This window comes from Chiroxiphia lanceolata, chromosome 3 (genome assembly GCF_009829145.1).
Source record: "Chiroxiphia lanceolata isolate bChiLan1 chromosome 3, bChiLan1.pri, whole genome shotgun sequence".
In the NCBI taxonomy this organism is placed as follows: domain Eukaryota; kingdom Metazoa; phylum Chordata; class Aves; order Passeriformes; family Pipridae; genus Chiroxiphia; species Chiroxiphia lanceolata.
The window spans coordinates 107,021,005-107,041,040 of NC_045639.1; the positions used below are offsets into that span (position 1 = coordinate 107,021,005).

The 20,036-nt window shown below is 43.1% G+C and overlaps 1 protein-coding gene across 1 annotated transcript in view; it reads right to left on the reverse strand.

Moving 5' to 3' along the window:
• Positions 1–3,213: 3,213 nt before the first annotated feature.
• LOC116784069 (protein LYRIC-like) overlaps positions 3,214–20,036 on the reverse strand; it is a 30,391-nt gene continuing 13,568 nt past the window's right edge. Inside the window, exons 5-12 of the mRNA XM_032682248.1 lie at positions 19,496–19,564; positions 17,442–17,657; positions 16,452–16,526; positions 14,798–14,896; positions 8,163–8,269; positions 7,407–7,526; positions 5,798–5,921; positions 3,214–5,337 (exon numbers count right to left, since the gene is read on the reverse strand). Coding sequence (XP_032538139.1) covers positions 5,282–5,337; positions 5,798–5,921; positions 7,407–7,526; positions 8,163–8,269; positions 14,798–14,896; positions 16,452–16,526; positions 17,442–17,657; positions 19,496–19,564 — 866 coding nt within the window. The 3' untranslated portion in view covers positions 3,214–5,281. The remainder of the gene's footprint in view (positions 5,338–5,797; positions 5,922–7,406; positions 7,527–8,162; positions 8,270–14,797; positions 14,897–16,451; positions 16,527–17,441; positions 17,658–19,495; positions 19,565–20,036) is intronic.

Here is a 20,036-nt window from a genome sequence, read left to right on the forward strand (position 1 = left end):
GAAACTTTGCTCTTGGTGACTCACACGGTGAAATCCTAGATATCCTGACGTCAGCATTAAAAAATTTTACCAGCCTTTTTCTCCAAGATGGATTCTGCTGGAAGAAAACAATGTAATTTGGAGAGTCAGTGGTTTCTTGTAAAAGAGGTAAGAAAGTAATAAGAATGTGTCACAATGACTTTTGTGGTTATTGAATTTTACTCTTGTTTACTGAATTAATCAACATCACTTTGGGATTCCTAATGTAATGTTCCAAGCTTCTATACTATTTGTTCTAGTTGGTTGCTGTTAACAATATGAATTATCTTTTACCAGCAAGAGTCAGTTTAACTCAGTTCCAAACCTTTTAAAATAAAGGTTAGAAAATCAGCTAAAATATGACAGCATGATGTAAAATTTCTCTAAGCACAAGACTGTGTTTCTGGGTGACTTTCTCTATGCTCAGGTTTTCTGACTCTCAAACACTGAATAAAAATTCTCATCTTCATTTAGAGAATCAAAATCTGATAAACTAAAAGAGCTGTGGTTCATTTATAGCAGCCTCCACACAGCTGAGGAGCTATGAAAATGTCTAAAAATAACACGATCTAAAATGGTACTTGCAATTTCAGATATCTCAGTGCTTTCACATGAACAAACAGTGAGCGCTGGAAAGGGGAAATGTCCTGTACTCACTGCCCGGCCCTGCCCTTCCATGAATCTTGGCAGGGTGAATAGGATGAGCCTAAGGACCTGAACGATACCTGTTCAGGGAAGCAGGATGTTCCCTTCTGGTGGTGGTGATTTCTTTACACATTGACTCTTTGACTGGGTTTGCAATTTGAGATGCCAGCAAAGATTTCCAAGAGGAACACAGATGAGTTGAATAAAGCTATTTATCACTTGTCTCTGTAACATGCACTACGCAGAACCAAAGGAAAATTGTGCGTGCAAAGAGAAATTAAAATTTGATAGAAAATAAAGTTTGCCAAGTTTCTGATATTCTCTTGATGGGACAATAGAGGGGTCAATTTATGTGGCAGTGGCCGTTTCCCCAAAAGACACAGGGAGTTTGTTTCTGAGACCGATGCATTACCATGTCCATTCAATACGGGAGGACCTTCCCTTTGCGGATGAGAACATCTGTGAGGCTGAATGTCAGGGATGGCACATAGTGCACAGTTCAATTTGCCTTGAAAATACCCCTGGGTCTGATTCAGTACAATCACAGAAGAAGGACAAGGCTTCCTCTCTTTAATCTTTGTAGCCCATGACTTCAAAACCCTCTCTCCTCACAACATCCAGCTACCCTTAGAAAAAGTGAGCATAATAAAGAAATTATTTCCTGCCAGACAATTAGCATATGTACCTGCTCCTTGTCTTGTGCAGATATGTCGGCTGTGCCACCAATCTGCAGATTGGGTGGAACCTTGATAATTATAGACAATTACAATGGTCAGTTATGGAAAATTATGGAGCAGCAGGCCAAATTCCTCTCTGCGGTTGCCCCACTTAACCCTGGCAGAGTTACACACGTTTGCAGTGTGAAGCAAAGCTTCGGCCTCTGCATCTGCATCCTGCTGTCTGCTTGTGAGTAAACACAGCTTTGTAGGTCAGCAGTTCATGACTTACAGCATCAACCACATCTTAATGCCAGAGATACAATGGATTCACCACGTATGGATAAGGCCCTATTATTAGGGATACAGCCAATCTTTCACCTTCAAAAGGCTGCCCACAAGAAAGAGTATTATTACAAAAATAGAGCAGACTGAGTTTAAGCAAAAGTGGAAACTTAAAGCCATGTATTTCATCATTTGCTGCTGGAACAATTAATTGTTGTCTCCTAACCAGATCATAGATGTTTCCCAGCCACACTTCAGCCCACCTCCCACACCATGGCTGCACCAGAGGCTTGATTTCCAGCTGCTGGGCCATTTGCAGGCACAGGGAGAGCTTTTGGCTGCTCCTAAGGCATGTGCCTCTCAAGCAGCTAATAAATTGCTTAGGGAAAAGGCAGGGGGAGCCAGCTGAACCTGGCCCATGAACTGAAAATTAAACTACGCTGGGTTGATGGATGACCAGAGAGGCTACTCTCAATTTACTCTTCTAAGGGATAACATTCAGCTATAGCTCAAGCAATGCTTCAGCTTGTTGGAGGGATGTTGAATCTTCTGTCTGAGGATTTACCCTAGACTCCAGCTAGCAAAGATCAGAGACTAGGAGAATGTGCACATCTAGCACATTCATTTAACCCTCCTGGAACCAGAATCAGCAGAGCAGGCTGATAGAAGCCTGCACAGCCTCATAGAAGAGAAGGGGAAACATGTTTTAAGAGCACAGAAACCAGGGAGTAACCTGAACATGCGGTGGTGAAGGAGCGTTTCATAAGGAACTCAAAGGCCTGCTTTTCAAAGCATCTGTGAAGGCAATTTGATAAGCTGTGTAATGGTCTTTTAGCCTCTGAGGACTGGGAAGAGAAAGAATGGAAGTTGACAGCAGTTGCTGAGCGCTTTCTGTTTGGGTTTGGTTTTTTTTTAAACTCAGTTCTCTCACTTCAGAACACTTTCTCATCACTGAGAGCACGTGCAGCAGCGGCACTGGGAGGTGTAGTGCAGGAAGGCTTCTGGCACTACCACAGCCATATCAACCAAGCAGAACCCAAAATACCCTTCCTAAGTGCTGACAAAGCAGATGAATCACACAAGCAGGCTGTACATTGCCACCCAACTTGCCCTGAAGAGTGCTTTTCAATTATTTAGCAAAGCGTCCAATCAAGAGTATTTAGTTGGAGGAGTGTATTTTCTTTGCCTACATTAGAATAGGGTATTAAATAATGTGCTGCTATAACAGCACTATTGAACCCATCTGTATTACTGATGGCTTCCCATCTGTGAAGCTGCAGAGCCAGAAGAAAAATGCAGCTCTCCAGATAGCACTGATGTCGGTAAGAGAGGTACTGATGAATTTGACAGAAAAGCTGGGTAATATAATCTGCTGCTGCTTGTCATCAGCACCATAGTCAACTTGGCAGTGTTACAGGTCTTCGTTCTTTTTTCATCCCAACAACAGAAGAATGTCATGAGGATTTCCTAAACATAAAAGGGTTCAGATGAAGGGAATCTCTTAAAAAACATTTATAGTACCTTGAAAAAGCTTGAAAATGAAATGGTTTTAGCCAAAAACACATGCTCTCACTCACACACATACGAATTAAATAAAACTGCTCAAGAGTGCGGGGCTTTGGATAAAATTTTTCATTTTTTATTATAAAAACGGTGACATTTGAAGTCCTGAAACATTGAAATAAAACATAGTTACAAAGACATCAAAAAGTTTGCAAGCAGATATAGACAAAAAAGCAGAAGAAATTTTTTGGATGATAGAGGTTATATTCAATGCTAAGCAGAGACCATGGGCAACATCCTGGCCCCAATGAGGTCAATGAATGTTTTACATTGGCTGCAGAGATAGCAGAACTTTGCTTATTACCCACATACTCATTAGCACATCTAAACCCTTGAACTTGCTGTACCGGCTCCTCCAGTGAGGCCATGTATTTTCTTGTTATGCATCTGCTCCAAACCAGTTACTTTCCAGATAAAAGCCCTTTGGTCTAGTCAGTGCATTCATACACTGCCAATATTTTCCTACACTGAGACTCAAACACCAAGACAGTGGGCTGCTAATGGTATCAGTTAAGATTACCCCTCCTCTGCCTTTCTGAAACAATCCTGCTGTGCTAAATTTCAGGGCACACAGCTAACTACCCCAAAAATCACAGCACAAGAGATCTGCCCTTTACCATATAGTAGCTAAACTCTAAACACAAATACATTGCTGCAGTTAATTGCTTCTCTGAAGGGTGTGGCTGCTTTGACAGCTATGTAACAGGTGAAGGCCATCAAGGTAAAAGTATTGAGCTGCAGGTAAAGCTCAGATGAGTCGGGATCAGGGGCAGGGTGGCTGCCATGGCAGAAGCGCAGAGCTCTCCTCTGGCTCCATGATGCAAACAGGAGTGCAGCCGTGGCAGTGTAAAGCCACGTCCCTGGTTACTCAGTGTCCCAGTGAAATGAGTTTCAGAGCATCAGCCCAAAGCCTACAAATGTGCACACATTTAACATGCATTAGTAACATAACCTTCCCACACCATCTCCAAAGGCAGAGTCGAATGCAGATGGGAGATTTGACAAACACTCTCTCATCCTTCGAGGCAGCACTTCTGGGATGGGTCAAGTCTGAAGAAATCCTCCCAGCTACCACCAAAGCTGCAGCTCCTCTAGGGATAAAGGGCTTCTGCTTTTAGTGGTGTCAACTCAGCATTGTTTATAAACCACAGTATTCAATTGTAACACATTCTCTCCTCCATACTGTGAGCTCTCTGACAAGGAGAAATACACACTTGTCAATAAATACTAAACTGACATTTTTAAAAATTTCATTCACAAATTTAGTTTATATTAGAATATTCAAGTAACAAAATGATAAAAACTTCGAAACAACACATGAAGAAAAATGTTTTTAAAAGTTACCTCAGTCTATTATAGGTATGAATGCAACATGCTTGGACATACAGACTTTAAAATTTAGCCCACCATGAAATCCAAGGAGAAAAGAAGGTTTAGACCAGCTTTCCAAACAAGTTTAAAATCTCCTTTAGAAATGTTCCCTTGTGGAGCACGCTAGTCTGATGTGGGGTAAAAAGTATAAATATGGCAAGATATGAGGCAAAGTCTGACTATAGCAGCCAACAAGGATTTAAAAATATTTAGGAGGTTTGAGAATGATCCATGTTATTCTCCCCTTGTCTCTGAACAGTGCTTCCTTCTGTACATTACTAGCCTGTCGATGAGTACCTCTGCCAAAATGCAAGAGGAAGCCAGACTATCTGGTGGATCCTCCTTGGGACCAAAGTACAATCACAGTCAGGTACAGCCCAACTATTTCTACAATGGCATATAACACTACAAGTTGACAAATAACATGACAGTGAAAAACTGAAAGGACCTAATGCAACCAGTCAAACTCCATTCAACACCTTTTGACCAAGGGCAGCGGTTTGCAATGAACAGCCACTCTGTTTCAAAACCACCTCCTGTGCACAGCCTGCTCACTCTCTCCGTTCTCTCACACACTCACGCTCTCTGGCTCACTGTTCCTCTTCTCCTCTTCCTCTCACTGGGAGTCTCCTGAAGTCTCCCTTTGCTTTGGGCTCAGTGTGGCATCGCAGAAAGCAGAATCCTTGCAGCTCATCAGTATGCCTGCCCCATCGGGTTGTCACTCTGGCAGCTGCACAATTCCCTCAAGTCTCTTTCTTCATTTTCTTCCTCTTCCTCCTCTCCTTTTTTCCAGATACACCTGCCATACACACAACAGGGGCCAGTGCACAAATGTTCCATGTGCAATCACATCCCTGAGAACTGTTGGCTTTTTGCCTAATGAAGGGGATTTAAGGGTTCTTAGATGTGTTTGACAAGGGCCACCTACTTTTAAGGGTAATCCAAAGTCATGGGGAGGGCTCTGAGTGTTTTTAGCGGGCTCTAACTCACTAAAACACGTTTCCTTCTGTTTTGTGTTGAAAAAAATTACTGTCACTAAATGCAATCGTAGCTTTGCTCAGTAACTGAGAGGAGCAGGAACAGGTATTTGTCGCAGAAAAGCCTCTGTAATACCCAGTAATGCAGAGGTTCTCAAAGAATTAACATATACAGCTAAAGGAGAAGCATTTTGCATATTCACTTAAAAATGCATTTGTGAACCCTTCTCAGATTACATATTATTCTGAAAATTCATCAGATGTGCAAAAACAATCACTTACCATTACTGGGTGAATTATTAGCAACATCCAAGGATTTTTTGAAGGAAACAGAGACTGCATCACTGCTATAGTTTGTAGATATCAAGTCCCTTGGGCCTTCTTCCATTCTTGTTTGTAAACCTTGCTGGGGTTTAATTGAAACAATATGCTTCACTAAGCATACGAGTTAAACGAAATATATGCAAATACAGAATATGAGAGACAATGTCATTATTGGGGGGCATTTAAAGAAACTGTAGGACAAATTAATTTTTACATGTTAGAATATTCCTCATGAGGCATGTCCTCAACCTACCTCCTATTTATTTGTTTTAGAGGGGATTATAGTGTTGAAATTGTCTTTAATTATGATTTTTCCCCTTGCTTCCCCCAGTGAATGGGAGAACAGCAAGAAATATTGAGATGGAAGTACTGTCATTGTGTAGTGACACTGAAGAGTAAGATGAGCCTCGTGTCTGCTAAATGTCCAAAGTCCACAGAAACTCTGGATGTAGCACAAGGAGTGTGATGAGCAACTTTGCAGATCTGGCTTCAAAAGTAATTTCATTTTTTTTTGTCCATCTCTGAAGGATGAGCTTGCACAGCAACAGACACCAGCATTTGGGGCTGACATACAACATGAGCTTCTTCTGGCCCACCATAAACATGCCAGAAGAGCAATGCTGTCCTGAGGAGTCTAAGCAGCACTGTTAAGATTATTCATTAAGGTACATACAAAGCTAAACCAACTAATTGGATGTGCAAGAGAGCAAGTAGCCTGGCAGCACTCTGGGAACTGATGGACTGGCCTAATGACTATGTGGATTGTGGTCAGTTAAAACCTTTTTGCTTAAAATGGGAGCATCTGGAGTTCAGGGAGCAAAATTGTCCTGAGGATCATGAGAGACCACAGTGGGTGTGACAGGAAGAGAAATGATAAAAACAAAACAACAAAAAAAAAGCTGTACAAGTCCAGAAAAACATATTCTGTGACAAGTGAATGAAATACAATTAGGACATTTTGTGGGATTCACCCTTGCATTTCTCATTTCACAGGACAGCAAGGACATTACAGCCAAGGGCTGCTCCAAAATCCAGTCAACACCCTGTTCCTTTGCACTTGCCATCCCCAATGAACTGACACCCTCCACAGCCTTTCTTGGTTGCACTCTGAGACATTTTTCTCTCAGTAAGCTTTTTGCTGGTATAACACTGGCCTCTCTTTATCTTCACTGACTTTCGGGAACCACCTTTGCATTACTGTTTATATCTCTGGGCGACCTTCAGCTACAGATAAAACACAGCTCAATTGTATACTAAACTTGGAGTGCATCTGGCTTTAATCATGGAAGAAAAAATGCTTAGGCAGATGCATTCCAAGTTTAGTGCACAACTCTCTGTACTGTAAAATCAAACTGTTTTGCAAATCTATTAGGGAATACCATGTTGCAAAACCCCGGGGTTCACTGTGCTCACACTTCTTTTGTGGGAAGGCAGGGAGAAAAGAGAAGAGGAAGCCAGAAGATAGAGAGGAAGAAAAGTCTCCCTTGGGTCACAACATCCTAACAGAGAAGACATACCCCTCTGTTCTTGGAAAACCAAACACTACTCTTGAATAAAAAATACTCACATGCTTCAGCCCAGATCCACCCCTTGCTTCCTTCACTTCCATTTTCTTCTTCTTCCGCTGTGTTTTGCTTTCAAGTCCAGAAGGGCAGAAGCGAATGCCTGCTTTGCCTTTTGGCAAATCCTGAAAGCATCAGAGATGTTGTAAGAGGAGTTATGGGACAGATAATTCTTGGGTTTTTTCAGGAAAACCAATTACCTCCAGGAGTGTGTTCTGACAGCGCACAAGCAGGGCATCTCTCTGGATAAGGTACACACCTGAGATTAACACAGCTCTTTGCAAAAAGCTCAGCACGCTCTTCCGACTGCTGCCAAAGGGAATATTTCTCTGGGCTTCTAGAAAGCATTTAAACAGCAAGCCTTTTGCTTCTACCTCTCCACCCGAGCTACCACTGTAGCACTATCAGCAAACCCTCTTATCAGCAAACTTAAATAAATATGTCCCAGAAGGCTGGTGTCAGCTGTGGACTCCACACCTCTTTTCAGGCCCAGGTATTTGGAAAAGTCAGCAGTGGTAGAAAGAGTTCATTCATGCAGAGTGACCAGCCAACTCCCCCCAGCCTATCCTGCAAAAGTGTCCCCCAGCTCCAGCTATCTCAGACAGGTCAGGGGAGTGACCACGCCAAGCACCTCCTCCCGGTGTGAGAAAGCCCCTGCAACCAGAGGAGCCCAGCTCCAGGGCTGGACTGGAGACCCCAGCCTGGATGAGACTGACCCCAGTGGAGCAGGTCTCCCTTGGCCATCAACATCACTGCCTCACCTTCTCCTTCTCCTCCCCTGTCTGATGTTCCTCATCTCCAGTCCAGTTCCCCCACTCTTCCATGGGAGCTTTCCAGTCAGAGTCCAGGTCAAACACTGAAGGGTCATCTATTAAAGCAAGTGTACAAATGAGTTATGTTCAAATCCACACCACCTCCAGCCTCACACGAGTAGCACAAATGCTGCAAAGAATACCTGTCACCTTTCTGCTTGCCATAGGGTGTGCATATATGCATCTGTCTTAAATGTACCAAGACATTTACAAATGTATTTTAAAAAATTATTAAAACATACACATTGACTACTAATTCACAATTACTGACTGCACTCTTCATGACAGGAAGAAAATTAAAGAAGGACAGAAAAACACATATAGGAACAAAAGCCCTGCCAGCCTGCACTTCAAGAAAACGAGCTTTACAAAACTAATAGCATGGCTGGTCAAATATTTTCTTTTAATTCCATGGAGAAGGATTCAAGCACATCCAGAAACATTGGCAGACACAGCAGGCTCTTCCACTCACTGCAACACACCATCCTCTGTGCAATTATTTGTATGGAAGGGTAATATTAGCAAAGGATTTGTGCATTCATTAATGCTCTCATTGGTGTTTTCTTTCCTATAAAAAATAAAACGAAGTACATTCTTGACTTCATCTTCCTTTTCCATTTTCTTTTTTTGAATGTAAGCCAGAAAAGCACCATTAAGCACTGTTTTCCAAACTTCCCTAACAAGCAACTTTAAACAGGCATGAAGCAGGTAACACCTACTCTGGATCAACTCTGACCATGTCATGGGGGCTACGCAAAAATCTTATCAAAATCTTTTAGATTTCTGTATCTTTCAGCGTCTGGTACCTTTGAAAATCTGACTGCAAGCCCTCAGCTGCCTCTCCACAAAGGACTGGCAAGTGGTCCTTAGGCAAGAAGGCAAAACAGACCAGTCTAATTCCTTTACACAAACTGAACGAGGTCCAAAAAAGCAGATAAATCAGCATAAGACTTTGAAAGGGTTACTTGGTTGTTTTTTAATGATTTGAATGCAACAATCCTAAGTCTTATCCTAAAAGGGAGAAAGACTTCAAAAACGCAGCATATAATAATAACTCTTAGCTGATTATGTGTCTTAAAATAAAAATAAAAAAAATTAAAAAAATCCCAAACCTGATGGAAAAACTTCCAGTTGAAGCAGGGCCAAAACCAAACGCATGCTGGGGATGATAAAAGAAAACTGTTTCCAAAAAGTTGCTCTGACCAGTTTGCTGCCAAATGTTATAAACATGATTATAAACATTGCTCAAGTTTCTCAGTTTAAAATCCATGCCCTCTACATAGAGAGTCTTTCCTTCTTCAAAAGGAATATGAACAAGTAATTTTGAACACATTCCCCAGTAAAATTCCAGTCTAAAATAGAATTCAGTCTCCTGAGCTGCAAGGCAGCAGCTCTTCCAGTGGATGCTCTCGCGGGTGTGCAAACAAAACAGACCATAACTTAACACATGGGAAGCCACAACTGTTGTTTTCACGTATTTAACTTCTGATTTCTCAAAAAGTGCATTAATGTACATTTAAACATGAAAATAGTTTTAATGGCAATCTGCCTGCAATGGGTTTACATTTGTGCTTCACCCTTGTCATGTGTGGTAATGAAGCTTGGCCAGACAGTGGTGACTCTGCCACATCTCAGAATTACTCTTCCCAAAACTTTGTGTCCCAGGATGTTTAAAGTCAACTCAGAGTAAAATTAAGGGCAATATAAGATTCTTTAAAATTTGCTGGATTTGATGGGTAAATCGGATTAAATGTACTTATCCCAAAGCTCTGGCTTAAAATCTCTCCTCTTGTATAGCATATTTCCCTTCTACAGTGACATGTCTCACAATGCCTTTAAACTTTGAATACTCTCTAGTATTTTTAAATCAGCAACTGATTTTCCTTGGGTCAAAAATTCTCTCACAGTCTAAAACTGATCAGTAATTTCTGTGAGCAGGAACACTAAAAGGAACATGCCATGCAGCAGCAAGTCCCCCTGCTCCCCATATGGGCTTAGCACTAATGGGGGTGATATCTCTCCTGGTGCAAATATAGACCAATATCTTGCTAATTCCTGGTGTTCATTTTTACAAAAGCAAGTCTGTTACATTTTCCAACTAGGTTCTTCCTTGCAACCCACCTCAGTCCCCCAGCAACTCCACCCAGACAAAGCTGTACTCTTCTGCTGGCAGCAAATATTTACAGCATGCGTTTCAGGGCCAAGGTGGTTTCCATATACCCCATGCAATGAAGACACTTTTAGATCCTGAAAGGAACTATGTTGAAGGTTTCTTCAGAAATCAGGGACGCTGCCAGCACCTCTGCAGACGAAAGGCCATCCCAGCACCAACCACCTGAATGCTCTTGATCTCCAGTCTCTCTCTGTGTAATGCTGAGGAGCAGCCAGTTGCACCCTGGGAGGTGTTGGGAAACAGGCAAACAGGGCCCCACAGTATCAGGATCTGGTCAAAAAGGAACAGTCAGCAAGTTCTCTGTGCCTGCTGATAGATAGGGTGGAGTACAGTACTCTACAGGCTGACTCTTGTTATCTGGCCTGGAAAATGAAACTGGAAAGTACTGCAGCAAAACTCACTCTATGTCGTTGAGATAGGGATTCAAAATTTTCTAATCCAGAGTTGTACATTTGGATTCTGATCTTCCACCATCCCTCTTGGCATGCTCTCCCTCAATATGGGCAGCAGCAACCTAAGGGAGGTTCATCTGGCAGGGCAGTCCCTCAGTAGGCTGCATATTGTCCATGGCATTGAGTCTTTCTGTGGCTGCTGTAGAAAACCCAGCCCTTTGCAAAGGGCAGTTGATTGTGTAATGAGCACAGTTTTAACCCAAATTCTTACACTTGGAGGCCAAGTGTAATCCACTCAGTTCAAATGGATAGATAATTTCCTGACTAAAGCTTGCATTTCTGTGTTACAGATCAAAACTATTGCTACCAATAGCTGGGTGTAGGATTCCCTCATTTGGCACCTTTCATAATTCAGTAGGGGCAAAGTATCAAATAAATCCCAGACTGAAGACTTCTTTTAGTGGAAAGAAGCTATTGATTCTCATGAAACAAAATAATTAAAATTTATTTTAACCCGAGAACAGAAGGAAGGATGGGAGTCAGGAAACATAGGGTCAAGAGGCATGGGAGCTTTCTTAAGGTTCCGGAGAAAATTTGTGTTGGCAATCAAGAAGGACTCATTGGGAAGATGCCAAGACACAGGTAAAAAGCAACTCTCATGGTCATGAGGTGTTGCATTTGCAAAGCAGAATGTGGGTTTTCTGAGACTGCCCTGTGCTGTTGCCAAAGGCCAGGTCCACTGCACTTGGAAGCAGATGCACGGGATAAAATTAGTATTTGCTTTCCTTGGAGCCAGACACAAGTGCTCCAAAACAGCCCAGCCAACTGCGCTGTGTGGGTTACATGTTTTGTAACAGCAAAACCAGCCACAGCTTATGATGCATTCTGTGAGGCAGCAAAGCATAAGTACATAAATGTCACCAAAGGGGCAGTGGCAGATGTGTGGTATAGGTGCACAAAGGTAGGATTGGGAAACATAAGCAAGTAAAGCTTCCAAGGCAGAGGCAGGAGGATCCAGAACAACCCTGCAGAAGAGGCAAGAAAGATGCCTGGCAAAAGCAGAGCACTTTCTGGATTCAAAAATAAAGTGAATTATGCCAGGACCAGAAGAGGTTCAGCCCTCTTTCTTTTCTGTTTGTGGCAGGAATGAAAAGTATGCAAACACTAATGATAAGCAGGGAAAAATGACAATGAAAAACACTTCCCACTTTGGGGCCCCCTTCTCTCGTGGAAGAGGCCTGGCCACCTCAACCTGCTGGTGGGACTGCTGAGACTGCAGCCATCAGTGTTGACCATGTGGCTTCAGGTGCAAGATACCGAATGCCCCCAGACAATGAAGGCTTAGATTGCTAAGGACTGATTGTTTGAACATTTAGAGACAATGACTGATGACAGAATGAGGATTTCAGAATTGATGAGGTTGGAAGGGGCCTCTGGAGATTGTCTAGCCCAACCCCACGGCTCACAAAGGGCTCAGCTGTAGCAGGTTGTTCAGGAATGTAGCCATCAGAGTTTTGAATATTTTCAAGGGTGGAGACTCCGTAACCTCTCTGGGCAAACTGTTCTGTTGTCTGACCATCCTCACCATAAAAACAAAGCTTGTAAGTGGAAATTCACTTCATACTCATTGCCTCTTCTCCACCCTCTGGGCAGACCATAGGCAACCACCTCATCAGGTTTTCATATGCATGGATCGCCTCTGCCGGACCCACTCCAGTATGTCCACGACCGTCTTGTACTTGAGAGCCCAGAAATGGGCACAGCACTCCAGATATGACAATAATTAAGAATTAACCACCAGCAGCGTGTATCAGTAATGAATGTCAACACAGCAGTGTGTTGTTTGGAAACCAGGCTGATCGATAGTCTTTTTTCACTCCCATATCGCAGTGACTATTCAGTTCTCTAACCACTAGCTCCCTCTCTACCTCTATGGATATATGCTTTCAGTTGTGACAATACTTTAGCCTTTTGACAACACTCAAGCTTTTGTGAGTGATGGTGTTATTATTGCTGGTACTTTACAAAAAGATAACCTGATGTGGAGCGGGGAGCTGGCCAAGGCAGCTCTGCCGGCTGGGGCAGGAGCAGGAGTCCAGCATCCAGTTCCTTTGGCTGCACCAGCACAGAACAAAGAGACTCAATACATGTACTACTCTGGATTTGATAAAATGACCCCAACTTGTATTCAGGTTATAAATAGATTTTTTTTTTTTTTTTTTTTTTTTTAAGTTTCCAGGCCTGCAAGAGCTAACAGGCTGTGTTTGACTGTCAAAGAGCTCATTTTGCCTGCAGCATCGTCCTTAATGCCAACCATTACCTCATCTAAATTCAGGGAATACATGTTCGTGACACTCCCCTCCCCTGCATCAATATCAAGGCTGATGATTCAAAGGAAAGAAAAAATACCAGGACGAAGAAGCAAGCTGTAAGGCAGGCAGAATAATCCTTCCAAATGCTTCTGTTCGGATGTTTGCAGGAGCAACCTGCTGAATTTGCTCCTATCTGTTCTGCTCTCAGACAGACATGGCACTCAAAAAGCGGAGCTCTGCCTGGCTTTGCAACTGCAGATCAAGCCCAGAGTGTGCCAAGTCTGACATGTGCTAGATGCAGTGCAAGGGAACGCTGCTGATGAGCTGCCCACGCTGCCTCCCTCCATCCAGCGCAGGCGAGCCGGGCTCCAAAGTTGGAAAGGGCCAGGCACCCTCTTGGGGCAAGGCAGGGATAAAGAAACACAGCACTAAGGGAAGGGAATGCTTGGGGTTGGGATTTTTGTTTTTATTCTTTTTAAAGCAAACAGTGCTATTTATAAAATCATGGCCAAAATGATGCATCTGCTGCAGAGCCTCAGTTACCACTGGGCAGAGAAGCAAGACAACCACAGTCTTTTCTCCTTAATGCATTCCACCACTCTGGCTTCTCCTACAGTTGAGCAATCAGAGCAGCTAGAGTCCGAAGGGGTTTGCTCGCTTGTCAGCCATCATGCCTGCAAGAGCAGGGAAAGGCCTCCCAACAACAGGGGTATATATAGATACTTCCCTCAATCCTGGCCAAAAGGTCAAGAGAAAAAGGTCACCTAATACCCACACTGTTCATGCCAAATTATTCCAGCTACTCAGAACCCATGCTGGTCTTTCAAGTAGATTTTGAAAGTAAAAAACCCTCATTACCAGTCATAAAAAGACTGAAATCCTGATTGCCACAGTGCACTGGAGGTGGATTCTGCATCTGTGTTCAGGGTATTACCAAGGAAATTTAAAGTTTAGGCAAAGGTACTCTGAGCTCTAGAAGCACCCTGTCTCTCCATGACTCTCCCCTAGCCCAGACTGCAGTTGCCTGGAAAAGGGCCACTCAGCTCCACCTTCCCACAACACGATGGGAGGGAGGGAAACGCAATGCTTCAGTTATGAAAACCAAACACAACTTTGAACTCATTTCACAAATTTAGTAATCTGAGTTGACTGCTAAACATGGGGTTTTTTTGAAATGCAGAGCCTATCCTGATGCATCTGGCTCAGGAAGTCCCTGACCCGCTCTCTGCAGGGTGTGGGGAGGGATCGCCCTGTGCTTGCCCTGTTCCTGTGCTTATCTGCCCACAGCTGATAGCAGTGCAACTGCCAGAGAGAGGACACCGCCACAGAAGCCTGCAGACAGCCTCCCTACGGCTGCTCCTGCTGCCCAGGAGCTCTAATTGCACTTTGCACAGCAGTATGTGTGCACTGAAAAAGATTGTACTTTCTGCGTCCCTTTTTTGTCATCTTCTGAGGAAAAACATAAATAAAATGCAGGTTCTCACTCTTCTCGAGGGTCCCATGTGGGCACCTCCTGCCTGATCGAGCTCACAGCAGCTCTGGGCATCTGCCAAAAACTAGACCAACACTGGATTTCTCCCTTATCTCTACCAGTGAATGAGCCACATGGGAAGTGGCTCCTGATTTCTGAGGCTTAGGAAGCAGACTACAAAGAGTATCAGCATTAGTGCACTTGCCTTTGAACAGAAAAAGAGCAAAGAGACATACCCTGCCCCTGCCACACATCGTCTGTGGGGAGGAAAGTCGAGCTGCTATGCCAACAGCATCTGGAAGGACTGTCCTCAGATGATTTACTCTTCACGTTATCTGCATATAGCAAAGTGTCCTTTTTAAAAATTAAAACAAAACCAAAACCAAAAAAACCCTCAAACCTAAAAGATAATCACATAGGTATATTCACATTATTAAAACCAATTAATCATGCCTCTATCTGCTTATTATGTCACAATGCCTAGATGTTATGTAATTTAAGCCACACATTAATCTATGCTGCTCATCGCAGTGGATTTATGAACAAAGGCTGGACGAGGACACTACATGCATAAGTTATTAAAAACAACTCACTCAGGAGTGGCTACACTAGCAATAGTCATAAAATGTTGGGGACCTAAGAAGGAAGCTATAGTTCCTGCAGAACAAAAGCCACATGCAGTGAATCCAGCTCCAACTCCCACCACCTTCAGTGAGAAAGTTTCTGCTCAAGCTAATAGAAATCCATAATTACTAAATTAATTGCTTCATGAAAGAGAGAGATTAGAGAACTGCTGGGGGAAAAAGAAAAAAAAATTTTGATGATTACATTCAGCAGCTAAAGTAACCAGTAGGATTCACATACCTCCCTGAATGACTCCCCTTAACCCCTTTCTAAGGCCTGTACATAACAGAAGAAAACCAGTGTTTTCTTCACATCTTTCATAAATCAGGGAGATTTTTTCACATCTCTGATCTTTCTTTTCTTCCTTTCAGCTGAAGAACTCCCTGATTTTGTTCAGTATCAGCTTGATTTTTTGCTGCATAGATGCAGATGTTAACAAATATTTCTCCTTGTTGATTACTTGTACATTAGGAACTGCTTCAATCCATTAATGCAGTGTTGGAAAACAGATGATTAAATATAGTATGTATTATATTGATTGCCATGTCTGGCTTTAGATGCTAATTTCAGCATTCAGGCTAACACCACACACGCTGTTTTGTGCACAGATGTATCTATGCTTGCCTTTAGCAAAGATTCAGGACCAGACTTTGCATTCATGATCCAGTTGAACTTTCAGACAAATGTGAGTTTCTGGTAGGCAGGGAATGTATGACCCAGGAGTGCTCTGAGTCAATCAGTGAGAAGAACTGACAGTTGCAGAGATACAAAGTGAAAGCCAGAAACGAGGATCAACTTAATGCAGAACCAGTAGATGTTCCATCCTTCTCAAAGCCACTCACAGAGAGGGTCAACCTGAAAATCCCTCACTGTGCTGGACAGGCAGCCTCTGACAGAGCTTTTCCAACCTGTGCGTTCGCTCCCTCCCTCAATCTGAAATTCTCTGAATTTTTTGGTCAGCACAACAGAAACCTTCTGTGTGAGTAAACCCAACAGAAAGAATTTGCTGGGGAAGCAATATTTTTTTTTTATTTATTCCAAGATGAGATATGAGTTTGGAAAGCACTCAATAAAAGGTTGTGATGTCACTCTGAAATACTGGTGTGCTGGATTGCAGATGCAAGCAAGCTCTGCAAGGGAAAGTGACTAATGAAATGTGGCTCCAGGGTAGAAGACCCATATGTGATCAGTGAGAGCCCTTTTAAGCCGAGCTTCTAAGAAAGTGATAGAAGAATTCAGATAAAAGTCCAAAGAGAGACCACTCACCTAAATCCCTGGACAGATCTGATAACGTCCCAAAGGTCACAGGACAGGATTTTACATCTGCAATATCCCATGTTCCTGCATTTAAAACGCAAACAAACAGTAACCCTAAGCCTGATGTCATGTTCACAGCTGGTGGCAGCAGTTTCTACCTCGCTCTCCCAACCTCATTACAGGCCTTCTGTGTTCTCTCCATCCCAAGCCTGCATCCACTGCTGTTGCTGAACAAGAATCAAGCAAGGAGAAAAAACCTTTATGGTGTCCAGCTCCATCACCATGCACACCTTCTCAGCCCTTCAACATGCATGTCACACCAGCATGGCCCTTCTCTGGACTTAAATTCCTCACTCATCTGAACTGATGTCCCCTTTATGCACTACTGGCAGAAGTTGTCATCAAGTATCAGCTGGAATTTGGCCTTTTGAAAGCATTAGAGTAAAAATGGTACTAATGTCCTCCCCCTATTGACCCTATACTTTGCAAGAGAAGGACTCCAGCAGAGAAGGTAACTCATGTGAGAGCAACCTAAGAGCATTTTCTGAATCACCGGAATACTGGATTATTGCTACTGAAGGTGAGTCATCATATGGCCTTATATACCAATCAGTCCAGCCATCACTCTTGGTTAATCAGAGAATGTAGTCAAAACCAAATGCTTTTTATTTAGGAATACCCTGCCCCATAGTGCTTTGAAACATGTGGATATATACCTGCAGTCTAACTCTGACCATGCAAGAACAACCTCGGAGGGAAAGGCTTTGGTTGCAAGGGGCCAAACACGAAATACTTGTGGGTAGAAAACAACTTGCACCCTGCAGGTAGCCTACAAGAAATTCCTGCCATAAAGACCCCTCTTTTCACACTGCTGGGAAATAAATGACAGCTAGCAGGGTGCAAGGGGGGTGGACAACACTGTGTGTGCAGGATGAATGTCTGATGGAAACAGCAATTTGTGAAGCTTTCCCTTGGCAATGCTTGAATGCCCACACTCACCTACGTTGGAGAAAATATCCTCTTCTGACCGGGAGGGCACCGATTCTTCCCGTGTGGCTCCTGAGGCCTTCAGCGTGGCCCCACACTCTGCCTTGGCAAAGAGAGCACCTTTTCCACCACCACTGGTGTCCCCTGTGAGTGGCCACACCGCTCCCTTCTCATCCCAGTCAAAGGCTGGCTCAACCGCTGAGCTACCCAGGGATGCTCTGCTGGGGTCTTCTCGGGAATAAGCATTACATAATTATTTTTAATTACAAGGAAGAGTTTTTACTGAAGAAACAATAGAACAAAGCCTGTTCTAAACCTGTCAGATGTAATGGCTATTTCTAACTGAAAGTATTTACAGATACAATTACAGTGAAGCAGAGTGCCCGTGATGGGACTCTGAGGCAGCAAATATGAAGGTCATATGAGAAAAAAGGCGCCACAGAGGCCTTGGATGTCCCTTCCTGAGTGCAAGGGTGGTTCAAGGCCTCTAGAGTCCAGCTGGAGACCCAGAGCAGTGAAGGGAGAGAAAGAGAACAGCTGGACCTCCAAGGAACAAGAAAGCAAACATCTTGGATATTGCTAGTTCAAGGCTGCTAGAGAAATCAGCGCCAGGCATATGGATATTTTAAATAATGACAATTATCTCCAACATATTTTGCTTCAAAGGACTCCTAAAGCACTTTATGACTCCAGCCTTCAGAACAGCAAAGCATTTTCCTGGGGCTCTGGTGGAGAGGGGATCACTGCTGGCAACAACTCCACCTTCACTCACCTTAATGCTGATGCTGATGCTTCTCCTCTGATAGGGAACAGCAACCCGCACTTAGCAGGGTTAGGCCTTCTTCCTAGAATACATCTCACTGCTCTGTAAATGCCCATACTAACATGATCACTTGGTTCAGCATCCTGGACAACCCAGGCTCCAGGATCCCACCAAGGGCTTCTGGTCCTTCAACTATAACGTGATCTGCTGAGCTCCCTTTCCTGGGTCAGCAAAGCACTTAATGCCTGCACGACCTTAGAGTTAAACCAGGCATGGTTAAAATTCTGCCTGTGCAGCTGGTTACACCCATGCCAACAGGTCAGTTTACATGAAGAAAGAAATGTGGAACCATCTACTTTGCCGGAAAGCAAGCAGAGACCTCAGCATCTTAATCCCTTAGAGACTCATCAGGTATTTAACTGTTGATAATCCAAGAGTTAAAAATCCAAGCTCTTGATTTAATAATCAAAAAGCAAAAAGTAGTCCTAAAATGTCTGTATATTTTCAGATTAAAATTTGCTGTTCATTTTCCCTTCAATTTTAGTAGAGCATCTGAGAGCACTTTAAGACAGACTTACTGCAGACAGTGCACAAACTCACACATATATATCCAGCTGCAACTCCCAAATCCAAATTCCTGTCTTAGCTGTATAAGCTATATTACTGTAATATATTAAATTTACAGGTTATTTTGATTATTTTATCACAGATAATGAAAACATTTCCAAATGCCTTAATTCCATGACCCATTTCATATAGTGGTTATTACATATAGCATGATTAGTAGAAATGTATGTAGGTATAAGTGCATGGCAGACACCTTGAAATACCCAGAGGAAAAACATGGAGTAAGCAGAAAGTGTTGTTTCATTTTACCTCATTAGGATGAGAGTATATCCCCCTGTCATATTTCTTTACTCTGGGCAGGCCTGGACTAAAGAACCTGTTTGGAACTGAGCAAATTACATGGGTTTTTATACATCCATTATCAGAAAATTTCTTCTGTCAAGCCAGGCAAAAGTAAGTAACCCACACAACACCAATCCTTTAGTAGATCTCAGATCTAACAGACACCTGCTTTCAGAGTCCTGTGGGTAATGCTATGTGTTTTAATGAGAGCCTGGAGTAAAAGGCAAGCTCCCGGGTAAGAGCTCCCAAGGCTCTTTTCTAAAGTAAATAGCCTCAGTAAGTGCAAAGACTTTGCTGTCAAATGACGAATAGAGCAAACAGAAAGATGCTGGGAAGTGAGGAGGGGTGACAAGCCTGGCCAGATCAGGTGTGTAAACTGAGCCTGTACATTTACCTTTTTGTTTCAGCCTTTCCTTCCTTAAGTGTCTCTTTTCACGGCTGCTGATCTTGGTGTGCCAAACTCCTACAACACAGAGCAAAGTTCATTTTCAAGCTAACAAACAACTTCCTTTATTGGCTTTACTGCTTAGCCCAAGGTGCATAGCTATCTGATTGTTTCTGATGTTGACTGTAAAAGTGGTTACAGGTCTCCTGCAATATCTCCCCTGTGTGCAGCCTTTGCTGCCTCTGCAGAAATGTGTTACATAAGAAATCCCCATCACAAACCTGTCTGTCATGTGTCCTGACCCACATAACTGCACATATCCTCCTGTCCTGTGTGTCAGCTGATGTGACACCCCTTTCCCTCAGGGGAGATGTCATAGCAGAGCATCAACCGCCTTGTATATTTGTCAGCAGGGAGAAATTAATGAAAATCTCAACTGTTAAATAAGGTTTCGATTCACTGGGTTTTTCTAGCCCTGAACATACTCTAAGACTTGTTCTGATGTGTGGACAACTTCTACCACTCAGCTGGTTTCCACACACATTTGTTC